Source organism: Schistocerca nitens, chromosome 1 (genome assembly GCF_023898315.1).
Source record: "Schistocerca nitens isolate TAMUIC-IGC-003100 chromosome 1, iqSchNite1.1, whole genome shotgun sequence".
In the NCBI taxonomy this organism is placed as follows: domain Eukaryota; kingdom Metazoa; phylum Arthropoda; class Insecta; order Orthoptera; family Acrididae; genus Schistocerca; species Schistocerca nitens.
The window spans coordinates 1,000,693,187-1,000,711,203 of record NC_064614.1 but is presented as its reverse complement, the minus strand read 5'-3'; the positions used below and the strand labels follow the sequence as shown (position 1 = coordinate 1,000,711,203).

Here is an 18,017-nt window from a genome sequence, read left to right as displayed (position 1 = left end):
AAATTTCACACAAACTCATTGTTCCGTTTTTATGTCCATTTTCACGCAGACAGAATCCGGCAACAAGCCCTAACAGACACTCACTCAACCAGGTACCACAACGAACTGAATAAAGGAAATGCAGTTTCCTGTCAGAGGGAATTCAAGGACAAGGCAATGACGCATTCACCACCGTCCGTGTACAGGCCCGCCAAAACAGTAAGCAGTAGCGGATCCATTCTTAAAACTTTCCAATCACACCTCATAGTTTGCGTGAACTTGGATGTACTAGCCATCCTAAAAGCACGATACTGACGAAGGCTGTAGTTATTAGTCTGCAAATGAACGAAATACAGATGTAACATTGTTTCACCCAGTGTAGAAACATACACAAATATGCAAATATGTGTACATATACATATAGATACACATCTTCAGATATATACATGTAAACACACACAAACACTAACATGCACACATACTCTCTCTCTCTCTCTCTCTCTCTCTCTCTCTCTCTCTCACACACACACACACACACAAACACACACACACACACACACACACACACACACACACACAAACTTCGTATGTATGCACATATATATAAGAGCATGCTGAAGAGGGGGGTGTCGAGGTCCGTATACATGACACTGATTAGACCTCTGGTCACGTACGCAGCTCCAGTCTGGGGATATGCATATGCAGCTCCTACACGACTGCGCCGCCTGCAGGTAATACAGAACAAAGTGCTACGAATCATTAGCAACGCTCCACGCTACACACGCAACGTGGATCTTCACCAACAATACCGCCTATATACCCTCAAGGAAGTATTCAAAAAACACACCACACGACTTTACAGGAACTCGAGACACTCGAACAATACTTTCATCCTCACTCTGGGAAACTACGATCACAACTACAGGTGGAAGCACAAGCGGCCAAAGACACTACTAGCTAGGACATAGCCACCCATGGTAAACTAACATACACAAAGAAACGAAAAACGTCGACAAGCCCCTGCACATCAGCAACACTGATTGGTAATTACCAGCTGCTATTAGAGCCGACCAAAATGCCACAGCAGGGACACCGACGAGCTCGCCCACTGACGCACAAACAAACCGCCAACATTACCTTACACTGTGCATCCGATATACGACGTATCTGACACAAAAACGATAGTAAACCTAACTGTTGCAGGTTGCTGACGCTGAAGAGAGCTCTTCACCGGCACCCAGCGCCAGCCTCCGAGCAACACAACCGCACAACGTCAAAGGTATCGACATGCATGATACCCACTACTTACAAAGCCTACCCTTGCACAAGCTATTGCAGGCAGCAAGACATCCGCTACTGCTCTTACCACTCGACCTAACTATCGCAGAGGTTTTTTTTCCGCTTGGCTCTTGCCTTGGCACTTTTTTACCTCTTCCCTTCAGACCACTACCCTTCGTTCGACTTCGACCCAATCTATCTCCAGATGAGCGCGTATTAATGGTTAACCTTAACCAGACGTACGCAAACATCGCAGTGCCCACATCCTGCGACACCTCACTTTAGTGAATACTGACCCCTATGCAGAGATGGCAGTAGACCGATTGAGTTGGCCATCATGCCGGTGTGGGCGTGGAGGGGCTCCACCTCTTTTTGAAAATGACTAATAACCCTGAATTATTTATGTAAAAGCTCTTAAAGCGAACGTTCTAACATTCTTTATTCTTCGTATCTATATATTTGCAACTCTCTGACGCTAGAGGGCTCCAAGCTGTAGTGTGTAACATGGCAGTGTGTAAAGTAACTATGTCGGTGCGTGAGAAGCAGCATGCTGTAATCGAGTTCTCGATTTCGTAGCATTCGTCCACACACCGAGCACCCTCTCCTGCGGCAAGACAATGTTGTTGTCCTCAAACAGTTGCCTCAGATTTTTATGGTAGGATACACTATGCATTTGATACACACAACCATCATCTCCGATGTCTTCCTCTTTTGTGCACAGTACACATGCTGCAGAATGTATTCACTTCCTTCCGCAATTTGCGTTTTCTCAAGCGCAGTAACGTGACAACATACTATCTACAAAGCACAAATCACATACCGTAACCCCACCTCAGGGTACTTCACTGTTGGCAGTACTCATGACAGCAGGCAAGGTTCTCCAGGGATTACTCGTTTCCATTCACACACTGCCCAGTGTTGTCACTCTTTACTCTAACCCAACCATCACTTAGCGCTGAACTACAGAAATTTGTGACTTACGAGGAGCTCCTCGACCATTGTACCTCATTCTTTATAACTCCCTTCCCAAATCCCGTGTGCTGCCTGGACTGCTGGTAGCATTGTGGAGCTCGCAAGAGATTCCTCCCACTGATATAATGCGATTTCTTACAGTCACCCTCCGCAACGCCGGACGGTCTCTTTCCGACAGTATACTAGGTCTGCCAGGTGATGATTTATCTGTGGTCGCTCCTCGGCGTTTCCACTTCACAATCACACGAGCAACAGGCGACATGGGCAACTTTAGAGGGTTAAAATGTTTCTGAAGGATTTGTTACTCATGTGACATCCAGTGACTAGTCCCCATTCGAAGTCTCTGAGGTTTCCTGATCCACCCACTCTGCTCTTACTGCTTCTTTAGTGACAATGCCGCACGCCTCCTATTACACTGGCGGGTCCGCCTCTCGTGACACTCAGAGCTCCGTTTCACATTACATAGGGATGCTCGAATATTTTGGACCAGATAGTGTATATTTGACGGCGGTAAAATCTTATACATTATGGGGTGTCATTCTTTGGGAATAGTTAATCGAGAGGCAAGAACTGTTTTAGACGAGCTTGATTTTGTGATGGCAAAATGCTTCAACTGTATTGGGTTCAATAGCACGGACTGCCTATGGTTTAGAACGGATAAAAGTTCATTTCAGGAAAGTGATATGAGAGGAAGACAGTTTTGATTTCTTCACGTCCTCTCTTCTTTGCATCGGGCTTTCTGTGCCAATACGTTTGCGAAGAACGGGGGCATTATAAAGGTAACCTCCTGTCATGTGTGCCAGCCAATAAACACACATGAAGAAAACTTTTGCATCACCCCAGTTCCCAGAGCTCCTGAAGATAGAAGTAGACTGTGGATATTGTACCACAGACACAGTCACTTGGCTGTTCACAAATGTCACTAAACCCACCCAAAGATTTAAATAACCATGTATGAGCAGCGCCTATTAGACAGAAGGGGTCCGACAACCAATCAGTTTCAGTCATTCCACCAGGTAGGAGGTGCACGGCTCGTGTTGTCTGTAGTTCAACCATGCCTAGACGGTCAATACCTCGGTTCGACCGCGTCCGCATTGTTACTTTGTGCCAGAAAGGGCTCTCATCAAAGGAAATGTCCAGGCGTCTCGGAGTCAATCTAACCGATGTTGTTCGAATATCAAGGAGATACAGAGAGACATGTCTCGCTCAGACCGCCCAAGGGCTACTACTGCAGTGGATTACCACTACCTACGGATTATGGCTCGGAAGAACCCTGACAGCAACACGCCACCATGTTGAATAATGCTTTTCGTGCAGCCAGGACTCGAACTGTGTGTAATAGGCGGCATGATACGCAACTTCACTCCCGACGTCCATGGCGAGGTTTATCTTTGCAATCACGACACCATGCAGCGAGGTACAGATGGGGCCAACAACACGCCGGGACCGCTCAGGATTGGCATCACGTTCTCTTCACCCATGAGTGTCGCATATGCCTTCAACCAGACAATCGTCGGAGACGTGTTTGGAGGCAACCTGGTCAGGCTGAACGCCTTAGACACACTGCCCAGCGAGTGTAGCAAGGAGGAGGGTATTTGCTGTTTTTGGGTGGCATTATGTGGGGCCGACGTACGCCGCTGGTGGTCATGGAAGACGCCGTAACGGCTGTACGATACGTGACTGCCATCCTCCGACCGATAGTGCAACCATATCGGCAGCATATTGGCTAGGCCATCGTCTTCATGGACGACAATTCGCGACCCCATGGCGCGCATCTTGTGAATGATTTCCTTCAGGATAACGACATCGCTCGGCTAGAGTGGCCAGCATGTTTTCCAGACATGAACCCTATAGAACATGCCTGGGATAGATTGAAAAGGGCTGTTTATGGACGACGGGACCCACCAACCAGTCTGAGGAACCTACGCCGAATCGCTGTTGATGAGTGCCTTGATGAACTTGTGAATGGTATGCCACGACGATTACAGGCATGCATCAATTCAAGAGGACGTGTTGCTGGGTATTAGAGGTACCGGTGTCTACAGCAATCGGGACCATCACCTGTGAAGGTCTTGTTGTATGGTGGTTCAAAAATGGTTCAAATGGCTCTGAGCACTATGGGACTCAACTGCTGAGGTCATTAGTCCCCTAGAACTTAGAACTAGTTAAACCTAACTAACCTAAGGACAACACACATCCATGCCCGAGGCAGGATTCGAACCTGCGACCGTAGCGGTCTTGCGGTTCCAGACTGCAGCGCCTTTAATCGCACGGCCACTTCGGCCGGCGTTGTATGGTGGTACAACATGCAATGTGTGGTTTTCATGAGCAATAGAAATGGCGGAAATCATGTGTTTATAAATCTGTGTTCCAATTTTCTGTACAGGTTCGTAAACTTTAGCAACACGGGTGATGCAAAACATTGTTGATGTGTGTACATCTCTTCGTGCAGTGCAGGGTCAGCCAGTTGCCACGCCGTTTTTGTCCATGGATGCCGACTATACACAATACTGTGCCATACAGTAATGAGAATGTGTGAGGACGGCAGAAAACGGGCGACCTATACCAGTTACGGTCGTGTGCTGGCGGCACTGGTGTCGGATCCACAGTGTCTACGGTGAGTATCGCAGCTGAGGAGGAAAGCATATCAGACTGGTCAGACACTTCAGGAGCTGCTGCAGGTTTTGGGTTGCGAGTAGAATGGTGGACAAGAAATGATGTTTATTAATGGGTATTCTGAATTTAAAACATTACTGTCCGATGGAAGCAACACATATGCGTCATTCCAAGAAAGAGAGAATGCAGAACTCCACATTTAGCGCCTTTCAGTGTGTTCTATTCTCTGCGGCTGCGAACATTCGGGAAAGATGTCATATTAATGCTACGTTAAACCGTGTTCTTGTTCCAAACAGCATAACTTGACTAGTTCTGGACCCCAGCTGGTTTTTGAAAAGCGTTTTAAAGGTGAAGCTTTTTAGTTGTTATCTAATGTTTATTTTTATTTTGCGTCATCGGTCTTGTTACTGATTTGATACTGCCGGCCATGCCTTCCTCTTCTGTGTGATCTTAGAGTGGTTCTTGCATCAAATACCCTCAATTATTTGTACGATACGTTCAAATTTCAGATATCTAGCCACACATTCACAATCGTTTCGCAAACGGCTCATATGTAAATCCATGTTTACTGGAAAGGTTTTTCTTCTATTATTGTATATTTTCGTCCTGGTCAATTTTCGCTGCTCATTATTATACGTTTCGTATACCACACTAAGTCGATTGTACGTAGAATGCGGCTCAAATTGTCGGCGTAACGTGATTCTTTGTACCCTTGTGGTCAACATGGAAGAGTGTAGTGCTATTTCTCAAAAACTTCCATGATCTGTAGAAATTATTATTGATAGCTGGCAAGCTATAACCACACGTTCCTTTGATCTTAATATGATTTTCAATAAACAAACAATGGCTTTCAGTTAAAGTAACCTATGTGCACCGAAATATGATCTATACGATACGTTGAACTTAATAGACAAATTTATTTTTTGTTAATCAAAATCTGCTCGAATATATTTTACAATGAGAATTTGAGACTAGAGATATATGTTGCAGAGAAAATACTTACAGAGGAAAAGTTGGAATTTGTAGGCGTAGAGACATCGAACAATGGGCGTTATCTCTGAAAAGAAAAGAAAGGATGACAGAGATTTGATATGTCTTGCAACATGTGCACAACAAACAAAAGTGTAATGTTTAAGTGATAGAAACAGCATAAAGCTACGCAGATGAATGAGAGCACTTTTAGTAGGAATCCTGATCGAACGACACGGTTCTGAGTTCCATTACCGAAAACCATAAGCATTAGTTTGAGGACGTTTATTACATCATACATTCCGGTGCAAAAGCGGAAGAATTATTCTCGAGTTGGCTTACAGGTTGCATCTTAATGATTATCCTCCAAAAAAATCTATTGCGGCACTGCTTGTATAATAAGGTAAGAAGGTACGGAAATGTAGCTCAGATCAGTTTGTCTCTGAGAAAATCTTTCAGTTTCCTTTTTTTTTTTTTCAATGTTGTTTCTTCCCTCCTTGCAAACAACCCACGACCAGTCATCGGCGCTTACAGGAATTATCTGGTGAGCACCTTGGCGTGTAGTCTCCACGAACTGTTAGTAGGAGCTATCCGCTGTGCTGCAAGATTCTCTGTGTGATATACATAACGAGTCAAAAAGGACTTTATAACTTTGGAATGATGTAGAAATTTATTGAGAAAACTTACAGAATCGGTAGATGTCGCATTTTGTAGCAAACAACCTCAAGTTTCACACAAAAGTGTCAAGGGTCATTTTTCTTCGATGTGACTTACATTTGTGATGCGGCAAACATTCCACCGATAATCAAATTCTTCCCACCCTTTTTGAGGCAAATCGGGTGTATCCTGTGTAATGGCAGCGTAGATTCGACTTTTCAGGTCAGCTAAATTGTTTGGTAGAGAAGGAACATACAAGAGGTATTTAATGAAACCCCAGAGGATGAACTCCAGAGGTGTGAAGTAGGGGAGCGAGGTGGCCATGCGACAGGCCTTTCATGGCCAATCCACCGATCTGGGAAGCTCTGCTCTGGCGCTTCTGTTAGCAGAATGGGCTATTGATCAACTGCATGAATCAATCTTGAGGTTGTTTGCTAGAAAATGACGCATATGTCGATTCTGTAAGTTCCGTCAGTAAATTTCTGTATAATTTCAAAGTTGTAACATCCTGTGTTGTTTTATGATTGAGTTAATCGCAGTTTTATTTAAAAAGTTTACTGGTTCCAACCTGGCTTGTTTACATTGCTAAGACTGTTTTTGTTGGAGATATTTGGGGCGGTTTTTCTGCTTTCGCTCTATCGAGTTCGAGCCCTATTGATAATTTATGAACATTTTATGAGCTGGTTATTTGTGATTTATTTTGTACTCAGGATTAATTTAAGTTGCTTGGGCACTTTAATGAGACAGCCGCTTCTAGTTTATGAGAATTCTAACAGTGATCTTCTGATTTACGTAAGTATCGTATGACAGTTCACGATACTCATATTTCAGGTCTCCAGCCGGAACATATCGTCATCTGGATACAATATATGGCGGGTTAGCGCGACGGATTACCCACCTGATGATGGCGGCCAGGTGGACCGCCGAAATATTGTGTCCAGATGACGATATGTTCCAGCTGCAGACTCGACATGAGAGAGTTTACGGAACCACATAATAGTTCAAATTTTTTTTTTTACAGCTGCATATTGCCCGTTGTCATCTGGTGTCAACCAAATGTTTGTTGATATTCTTTTCGCTAGGCAATATTGCGGGTATTTCGATTACCGGCATTTGAAGCCGACTGCAGAACGATTCTACTGTCGAAAATGTACACTGGTGTCCAAAATTAAATCAACAAACCTCTGTTTCCCCGTACTTTGTCTAATTCACGATACAACTGCATAAACAGCAGATGTCATTACGATCGTGTTCTGCACGGAAGATGGCATTCGATCAACGGGCAACCAGACCAACAATGACGTCTGGACACCTGTCAAGCGGGGTAGTGTTTGCGGGACAGTCCCACATGCACAATCGCTGTGTACACATTCACAGACGATGCAGTATGGCACAAAGAAGACGCCCACAGATTCTGTGCTGTGGAAGGCCACATAAAGAATGGAAGCAGGAGAGTCGCAAACTGACGTGGTCCGATGGCTTAATGTAACTCGTTTCTCGAATGAGGCGACAATTTATAGAGATCGAAACTGCATCCCTGAGCCCAGGGCAGGACAGACCACGTGTCACATCAGAAACAGGGGATCGTTATTTGGTTGTACGGGCACGATCCTACCGCCTTAGTACTGCACTGCAACTGTTATCTGACCTCGCAGCACCCCATGGACATATTGTATCGAGGGAAACGGTGTACAGAAGGCAGCAGCTGAGTGGTCTTTATTGTTGGACACCTGCTGTCTGTTTACCTCTTGCGTATCTTCACAGACGGAAACATCTAGAGTGGAGCCATCAATATGCCATTAGGGCGGTCTAACAGTTTGCCAATGCTCTTTTCACATATGAGTCCCGGTTTGGTCTAGAGAGTGATTCTCAACAGATTTGCATCTGGAGCACACGTGGAACACAGTTTCGAAAGAGAAGGATCCCTAAAGGTGTGGGCAGGGATTTTAAGGTGAATCAGAAAGACTTAACTGCTGTCAGTTACTGTGAGGGGTTCTTGAGATCTCATGCACCGTTGTTGCCAGGGCTGTGGACCAAGACTTCGTGTTGATGGACGGAAATGCTCGACCTCATAGAGCACACGGGTGGTTGATTATTTTTTGGAAACGGAAGATACTGAGCGCATGGCGGGGCCTCCTTGCTCTTCCGATTTGAGTCCCATAGAGCATGTGTGGGTGCACTAGGGAGACGGGATGCGTTACGTTAGTATCCGCCAATCACTCTCCAAGACTTGTGAGCTGTGCAGGAAGAATGGGCGTTATCGCTCCAACATGAAATTGATGACATCATTCACACAATGTCCAGTCGTTGTGAGGTGATCTATTGGTATCAGAGGCGATCCCATCCGATACTGAACACACTGTCCAGTTGTCAGAATGTGCGAGCAAACACGTTATGTTGAAAAAATACAAACATTTTTGTCTACCATTATGCGTGTTGCAGTTAATAACGCTCTGTATTATTTACAGTGTTTCTACTTTACTATCACCTGTTTATACTGTTTTGTGGAAAAATAAACGTAACCTTGCAAAATTTCCGTTTGTTGCTTTAATTTTGGACACCAGCATATATTTCGCTTAGGGGCTACGGAAGTGAGAGAAATTAGTGCTCGTACAGAGCCTTGTAGACAGCCGTTTTCCCGCCGCTCTGTTTGTGACTAGAACAGGAAAGGAAATTACCAGTAGCGGTATATGGTACCCTCCGGCATGCAATATACACTCCTGGAAATTGAAATAAGAACACCGTGAATTCATTGTCCCAGGAAGGGGAAACTTTATTGACACATTCCTGGGGTCAGATACATCACATGATCACACTGACAGAACCACAGGCACATAGACACAGGCAACAGAGCATGCACAATGTCGGCACTAGTACAGTGTATATCCACCTTTCGCAGCAATGCAGGCTGCTATTCTCCCATGGAGACGATCGTAGAGATGCTGGATGTAGTCCTGTGGAACGGCTTGCCATGCCATTTCCACCTGGCGCCTCAGTTGGACCAGCGTTCGTGCTGGACGTGCAGACCGCGTGAGACGACGCTTCATCCAGTCCCAAACATGCTCAATGGGGGACAGATCCGGAGATCTTGCTGGCCAGGGTAGTTGACTTACACCTTCTAGAGCACGTTGGGTGGCACGGGATACATGCGGACGTGCGTTGTCCTGTTGGAACAGCAAGTTCCCTTGCCGGTCTAGGAATGGTAGAACGATGGGTTCGATGACGGTTTGGATGTACCGTGCACTATTCAGTGTCCTCTCGACGATCACCAGTGGTGTACGGCCAGTGTAGGAGATCGCTCCCCACACCATGATGCCGGGTGTTGGCCCTGTGTGCCTCGGTCGTATGCAGTCCTGATTGTGGCGCTCACCTGCACGGCGCCAAACACGCATACGACCATCATTGGCACCAAGGCAGAAGCGACTCTCATCGCTGAAGACGACACGTCTCCATTCGTCCCTCCATTCACGCCTGTCGCGACACCACTGGAGGCGGGCTGCACGATGTTGGGGCGTGAGCGGAAGACGGCCTAACGGTGTGCGGGACCGTAGCCCAGCTTCATGGAGACGGTTGCGAATGGTCCTCGCCGATACCCCAGGAGCAACAGTGTCCCTAATTTGCTGGGAAGTGGCGGTGCGGTCCCCTACGGCACTGCGTAGGATCCTACGGTCTTGGCGTGCATCCGTGCGTCGCTGCGGTCCGGTCCCAGGTCGACGGGCACGTGCACCTTCCGCCGACCACTGGCGCCAACATCGATGTACTGTGGAGACCTCACGCCCCACGTGTTGAGCAATTCGGTGGTACGTCCACCCGGCCTCCCGCTTGCCCACTATACGCCCTCGCTCAAAGTCCGTCAACTGCACATACGGTTCACGTCCACGCTGTCGCGGCATGCTACCAGTGTTAAAGACTGCGATGGAGCTCCGTATGCCACGGCAAACTGGCTGACACTGACGGCGGCGGTGCACAAATGCTGCGCAGCTAGCGCCATTCGACGGCCAACACCGCGGTTCCTGGTGTGTCCGCTGTGCCGTGCGTGTGATCATTGCCTGTACAGCCCTCTCGCAGTGTCCGGAGCAAGTATGGTGGGTCTGACACACCGGTGTCAATGTGTTCTTTTTTCCATTTCCAGGAGTGTATATATAAAATCTGGAACGTTTGTTAGTTGAAATATTTCCTGTCTGTTGTAGTTGTACCTGTATTTATACTGTGGTTAGCTGAATTTATTTTGAGACAGAACCAGCTGAGTGAGGTGAGGCTCGACGCAATGTCACGATTTGAAATTTCAAATTAATATTGATCAAATTTTAATCGCCAATTGTTTGTTGCTGACTTTCTTGGTCTGTTATAAATAATTGCATTCATTTGCGTTTGTCAAATTTCACGTGTTAAATAGACTCCACATGACAGTTTTCACTACTTATTAAATAAAATCAATTTATTCCTGAGTGATGTGTTATGTTTCTTTCTGGCGTGGCCACTCGCAGCTCCTAGCTTGCTACCGTTTTCATACGTACTTCTTCGAATAAGGGACGTGGGTGGTTTCTGTGAATTTTTACACAATAAAAGTTTATAAATCAGAAAGATGCTACAAAAACAACGTTCTTGTGACTCATTTTATTATCATGCATAACGGAGAACTAAGCACATTTTGTGTAGGAGACTAGTCTTGATGAGTTTCAAGAGGAAAAATACCGTACAGAGGTTTGCAAAGTAAAGGACGCAGTTATCTTAAAACTCCACATACGTAATTGAGTGGTCAGTGCTTCCTGTTGCCATCAGGAGGACCTGGGTTGAATTTCCAGCACTGCCAGGCACTTTTCCTCGGTGGGAGGAGTGGAGCGCGGTTTAGTCAGACTCCTGATGTAAATGAGCAAATATTTGAATGAGATGTAGTGGCTCCAAGTTGCGGAAAATCTACAACGTCTTGGAGAGCGCTGTGCTAACCCAATGACCCTCCAAACCGTTTCTAAACACCGGAACAAGACAGAGGATGACGTGTCGGCCGGTCGGCATCGCACTGTTTTCTGAGCCTGATCACTGACTCAGTTATTACTAAAGAAGCAAGAGTACTAGTCACACAGATTCGTTGAAATCGAGGAAGCTTTTAATATTTGAACTTAATAATCCGGACTTTTCATGCAATGAAGGTGTTCACGGCCGGACGTCATAGTTACTGGCGAGTCTTCCCGGCTGTATGCCCGTGATCGAAGAAACTTTTCGGTTCCTGACGTTTCGTCCAGAGATGCATCGGATATCTCTGGAGGTGCTCCATGCGACGCTGAGTCATGCTTACTGACGACTCAGACGTCGGAGAACGAGATAAATACTTCCTAAAGCGGTGGTGAAAGAGTTCGCGCGTCATCAGCAGAGATAGCCTCTGTCAGACATACAACTTAACTACCGATTGTTGCTTGTTATGCCCACATTACACAGTATTTATCTCGCTCTCCGAAATCCGATTCGTCAGTCGGCATGACTCAACGTCGCCAGGAACACTTCCGACGATGTCCAGCGTAGCTCCGGAGGAAACGTCAGAAACCGAAAAGTCACTTCGACCACGGCCATACAGCCCGGTAGACTCATCAGCATGCTTGACTCTGTTTCGCATAACTATAAAAAATGAGAAAAACGGTTTGGGCATCGTAGTACTTACCATGACAGGCATCAGCTATCAGGAAAGAGGCGTAACACTGAAAAGAAACGATCGTAAGTAAAAATCGTAAAAACGTGTCATACATGTGTTGCAGAAAGGTGAGAAGACATACTAACAATGATGAAGAAGACCGTAGAGTAGGCGGAAGACAGGTGGTTGCAGGCGCAGAACCCGCTGTCGGCGATAGGCAGCTTCATTCCTGAAACACAGGAAGCCACGGCTGACGCTCATGCTGTGGGAAAGTACACTGCTATAAACTGAAGTCTGTCTGAACTTTTATGCTGTGCAATCAGAACGGAAATATATGCACTTTACAAAAAAAATGTTCAAATGTGTGTGAAATCTTATGGGACTTAACTGCTAAGGTCATCAGTCCCTAAGCTTACACACCACTTAACCTAAATTATCCTAAGGACAAACACACCCACCCAAGGGAGGACTCGAACCTCCGCCGGGATCAACCGCACAGTCCATGACTGCAGCGCCTGAGACCGCTCGGCTAATTCCGCGCGGCCATGCACTTCACAGGTCTTATGAACTTCGGGCGGTCCTTGTCTGTTAACAATATGCAACAGGTTCCATATTCTTGGATTTCCGGAAAGCGTTTGACACGCTGTCCCTCTACAGACTGGTAACGAAGGTACGAGCGTACGAAATTGGTTCCAAGATACTTGAGTTGTTCGAAGATTCATTATGAGATAGAACGCAGTGCGTTGTCATCGACGGCCAGTGATCGCTGAAGATAATAGCGCTATCACGAGTGCCCCCGGAAAGCGTGATACGACCCCTCTTTTTCTCCACATAACGCAAATGATCTACCACCTATAGTGTGAACAAAAATCTGCGGCTGTTTGCTGATGACGTCATTACGTACGTGAAGTTGTCGTAGTTAGGTGCCTGTAGTATAAAACAAATGACTTACGCCAAATTTATGGTTGGTGTGATGACTGGCACCTTATTGTGCATGTATAAAAATGTAAGTTAATGCAGATGAGCAGGGAAAATGGAACTGTGATGTTCGAAGCATTAGTGGTGTCCTGAGTATCATGTCGATTAAACATATAGAGGCGTAACATTGCGAAGCGATATGAAACGGAAGGAGCAGGTAAGAGCGGTAGTGGGGTACGTGGTTGGTTGTCTTCGGTTTATTGGGAGAATGTCGTCTGTTTATTGGGAGAATATCGTCTGTAAAGGAGAAAGCATATAGGACGCTGGTGCGACCTATTCTTCAGTACTGCTCGAGTGTTTGGGTCCTTACGAGGTCAGATTAAAGGAAGACATACTCAGAGGCGGGCTACTAGACTTGTTACCGGTAGGTTAGATCAGAACGCGAGTATCACGCAGATGCTTCGCGAACTCAACTGGGAATCCCTGCAGTGAAGACGACACTCTTTTCGCGAAACATCGCTGAGGAAATTTAGAGACCTGGCATTTGCAGTTGACGGGGAAGTTATTTTGCTGCCGCCAACATACAATACGCGTAAAGGATACGAAGGTAAGATAAGAGAAACTAGAACTCGTCCGGAGGCACATAGACAGTCGTTTATCCCTCGCTCTATTTGAAAGTGGAACAGGAAAGGAAATGACTAGTAGTTGTACAGGGTACCCTCCACCATGTACCGTACTGTTGCTTGCGGAGTATGTATGTAGATGTAGAGATGCTGATTTCTGTTATTTCTGTTAATCTTTGGGTATATGTATGGCATTTTGTGTCAGTGTGAGCGTGAAATAAATACTTCTTTTGTCGCAACGATGGCGCTCCCATCTTATCATTCTTTACTTAGCAGGCTCTGGATGAAGATCAGGACAGTGTTTGTGTATTCCTTGCATCTAACCAAAGAATACTGTATGGTACCCAGGAGCATATTGTGGATGAAGAGACTTTTTTTCATTTTTATATGCTTAATAATATGTTGCAAATCTTACACAGTAATTAGGTTACAGCCAACTTCAAATTCTGAGTGATGAGCATGGAACCCTCTCTCATGGGCAGCGAGCTGTCAGTACGCGGTATGTATGGAAACCCATCTTCAAAAGACGGAGAGCTCATGCGTCTTCATCAGAATGGACGACTGTCCGTTAAACAGTTGCCTTCACACGGATTTCTATGAAAATTCAACCCAGAATAGTCAATGAAATACTTCTTTTGCCTAAAGCGAACTCCTTTTTATTACACAGTTCATGGTCCTTAGTTTCAATCATGTACACTGCTGGCCATTAAAATTGCTACACCAAGAAGAAATGCAGATGATAAACGGATATTCATTGGACAAATATATTATACTAAAACTATCATGTGATTACATTTTCACGCAATAGATGCATAGATCCTGAGAAATCAGTACCTAGAACAACTACCACTGGCCGTAATAACGGCCCTGATAAGCCTTGGTATTGAGTCAAACAGAGCTTGGATGGCGTGTACAGGTACAGCTGCCCATGCAGCTTCAACACGATACCACAGTTCATCAAGAGTAGTCACTGGCGTGTTGTGACGAGCCAGTTGCTCGGCCACCATTGACCAGACGTTTTCAATTGGTGAGAGATGTGGAGAATGTGCTGGCCAGGGCAGCAGTCGAACATTTTCTGTATCCAGAAAGGCTCGTACAGGACCTGCAACACGCGGTCGTGCATTATCCAGCTGAAATGTAGGGCTTCTCAGGGATCGAATGAAGGGTAGAGCCACGGGTCGTAACACATCTGAAATGTAACGTCCACTGTTCAAAGTGCCGTCAATGCGGACAAGAGGCGTGTAACCAATGGCACCCCATACCATCACGCCAGGTGATACGCCAGTATGACGATGACGAATACACGCTTCCAATGTGCGTTCACCGCGATGTCGTCAAACACGGATGCGACCGTCATGATGCTGTAAATAGAACCTGGATTCATCCGAAAAAATGATGTTTTGCCATTCGTGCACCCAGGTTCGTCGTTGAGTACACCATCGCAGGCGCTCCTGTCTGTGATGCAGCGTCAAGGGTAACCGCAGCCATGGTCTCAGAGCTGATAGTCCATGCCACTGCAAACGTCGTCGAACTGTTCGTGCAGATGGTTGTTGCCTATCTGTTGACTCAGGGATCGAGACGTGGCTGCACGATCCGTTACAGTCATGCGGATAAGATGCCTGTCGACTGCTAGTGATACGAGGCCGTTGGGATCCAGCACGGCGTTCCGTATTACCCTCCTGATCCCACCGATTCCATATTCTGCTGAGAGTCATTGGATCTCGACCAACGCGAGCAGCAATGTCGCGGTACGATAAACCGCGATCGCGATAGGCTACAATCCGACCTTTATCAAAGTCGGATACGTGATGGTACGCATTTCTGCTCCTTACACGAGGCATCACAACAACGTTTCACCAGGCAACGCCGGTCAACTGCTATTTGTGTACGAGAAATCGGTTGGAAACTTTCCTCGTGTCAGCACGTTGTAGGTGTCACCACCGGCACCAGCCTTGTGTGAATGCTCTGAAAAGCTAATCATTTGCATATCACAGCATCTTCTTCCTGTAGGTTAAATTTCGCACCTGTAGCACGTCATCTTCGTGGTGTAACAATTTTAATGGCCAGTAGTGTAGTTATTGAGATTCCTGCAAAAGAGTAATCTACAATAAACACGATTGCAAAAGCAAGTTCTCGACCGTTAGTAGCTAAACATTCCATTTTAACCGGCTCCAGGTGTGTTCGTGTGTGTGTGTGTGTGTGTGTGTGTGTGTGTGTGTGTGTCCCGTTATTAAGGTAGATGAGTGGAGAGCATCGGCGGAGCAGGGCTGTGAGCTTCGTGCGGGATACTTGTTCAGTTCACAGTGTTGTATTTTATACGTAAGTATAAATCTTCGAAATGTACTTTTAATGGAGACGATCTCCCACTGCGCAAAAAATGCTTGTCTTGCCAACAGGAACTCAACGGCAGTAACACTAAACTGGCAGTACCACTTACGAAAAATGAGAGTGCCATTCTTTTCAGTGGCGTCATGGCAGACGTTCTACGTAGTACCTTTCCCTCCACCTTCTCTTCCTCCCCCATGAAAAGTTCATGCAAAGGCCCCAGGACGCTTAACTCACTGTTACATTGTAAACTTGGTTCATTGTTCACTTCGTTTTGTCTATTAGACTGTAACATGGTACTGGCCTGTTAATGAAGTGAATAAGGTTTACTTCACGACGATATCAGTTACAACTGTCAGAAGAAACATACGCAATTAATAAATTAACATTTCTAAAAATTTACATATAGTATTCAACATTTTCGTGTGATCGGGGATTATAGAGGCAGGATTATGGAGACACACATACCTATGTCTGTCCCAAACGTTCTCATTCTACCCATTTCTGTGGAACAATGTATAGCCAATAATGAAAGCTTCAGTAGTGGACGTTCCAGCCATTATTGTGAAGTTAAATTCCTCCAATTCAAACGAAAGGGCGTTGGATAATTTTTCAGTACTGCATATAATAACTGTATTTTTCAGGTTAATATGCCCCCATTTTGATTTTAGATCAATCCATTTTGCTCAAGGATTTTACTCTGGGTAGATCTCATTCCTGAAATTCTATTCTGGAAGGACTGCAAAACATCGAGCTACAGCTGCCACAATCTCCTTACTTGACCGTAACGGTTTTCCATCCAGAAATTTATACAAATCAAATTGCTCTGAGCACTATGGGACTTAACATCTGAGGTCATCAGCCCCCTGGAACTTAGAACTACTTAAACCTAACTAACCTAAGGACATCACACACATCCATGCCCGAGGCAGGATTCGAACCTGCGACCGCAGCAGGCGCGTGGCTCCGGACTGAAGCGCCTAGAAATTTATACAGATGCAGCGGACAGGCGCAAGTCACGATATCTTAAATGTGGTGAATAGGGTGGATGTGGCAGCACTTAGTACTTCGAATCCCTCGTTATCAAGGAACTCTTTATTCTTGTAATCAAAGATGACATTCTTCATTTACATTTCAGGCCCGTTGTGATATTTGTATTCTCATCCAGTTGGTTCAGGAGACTTCCGCAGCCTACAGCAGTTAGTGTTTTGTTTCAGGGTCCTATTAGAGCATTCTTCGTCGTTCGCTTAACTTCGTACAGTCAATGTGAGCATTTTCAACACACCCCAAATTCAAGATCTTTTGGCTTTCTCATGCTTTGATCGTCGTATTTGAGTATATCCGGATCTGACTGAGAATTATGAGTAAAGCTATTTCCCCATGGCAAACACCGTGATGTTCACTCAGTACCCAATGTATTTACAAGAGAATTAGGAGTATCTGCAAAGAGAAATGCATTGCCTATAACAGTTACGAAAGGGATACGAATTTAACATTTCTCATAGAAAGAATAATATTATGGCTTCTGAAGAAAAATAGAGCCTTAACGCTGCAAAATATTGCACAATGGTTACGTTTTAATAAAAAGAGTCACCGTTTAACCACTTAGTTTGTGGCGTGAGATACCAGCTTGTAAGTGACGTAGAAAATAAGTTAAATAAATATGAGATCATGTGTGATACAATACGAACAACATTACGCAACAAAGTTCGGAAAGAAATCAAAAAGATAGTTTTAGAAAGCAATGGGTACAGCTGTTTTGACATGTAGCTCAGAACGTGGATAAGAAAGTTAGACAAAACGCATGTACAAGCCACTGAACTATAATTTCTGAGACAAACGAAATGTTGCAGTCTGCGGGTTCAGATAAAAAATTCAGAGCTGAGTTCGGAATTTATTAAAATAAGGTTTAATGAAACAAATGAGAGTAAAATGACTGGAATATTTTGATAGGGTACCAGGAATATGCGTAGCAAAAGAAGAACTGAGCTACGAAACACAAGGAAAACGAAATCACGAAAGACCACAGAGGAGATGGCTAGTTTGAAATGGAT

At 45.3% G+C, this 18,017-nt stretch overlaps 1 protein-coding gene across 1 annotated transcript in view; it reads right to left on the bottom strand.

Annotated features, from left to right (window-relative positions):
* The window catches only part of LOC126195393 (uncharacterized), a 104,934-nt gene that overhangs the window by 41,917 nt on the left and 45,000 nt on the right, over positions 1-18,017 (bottom strand). Inside the window, exons 4-6 of the mRNA XM_049933989.1 lie at positions 12,244-12,326; positions 12,128-12,164; positions 5,849-5,902 (exon numbers count right to left, since the gene is read on the bottom strand). Of these exons, the coding sequence (XP_049789946.1) occupies positions 5,849-5,902; positions 12,128-12,164; positions 12,244-12,326 (174 nt within the window). The remainder of the gene's footprint in view (positions 1-5,848; positions 5,903-12,127; positions 12,165-12,243; positions 12,327-18,017) is intronic.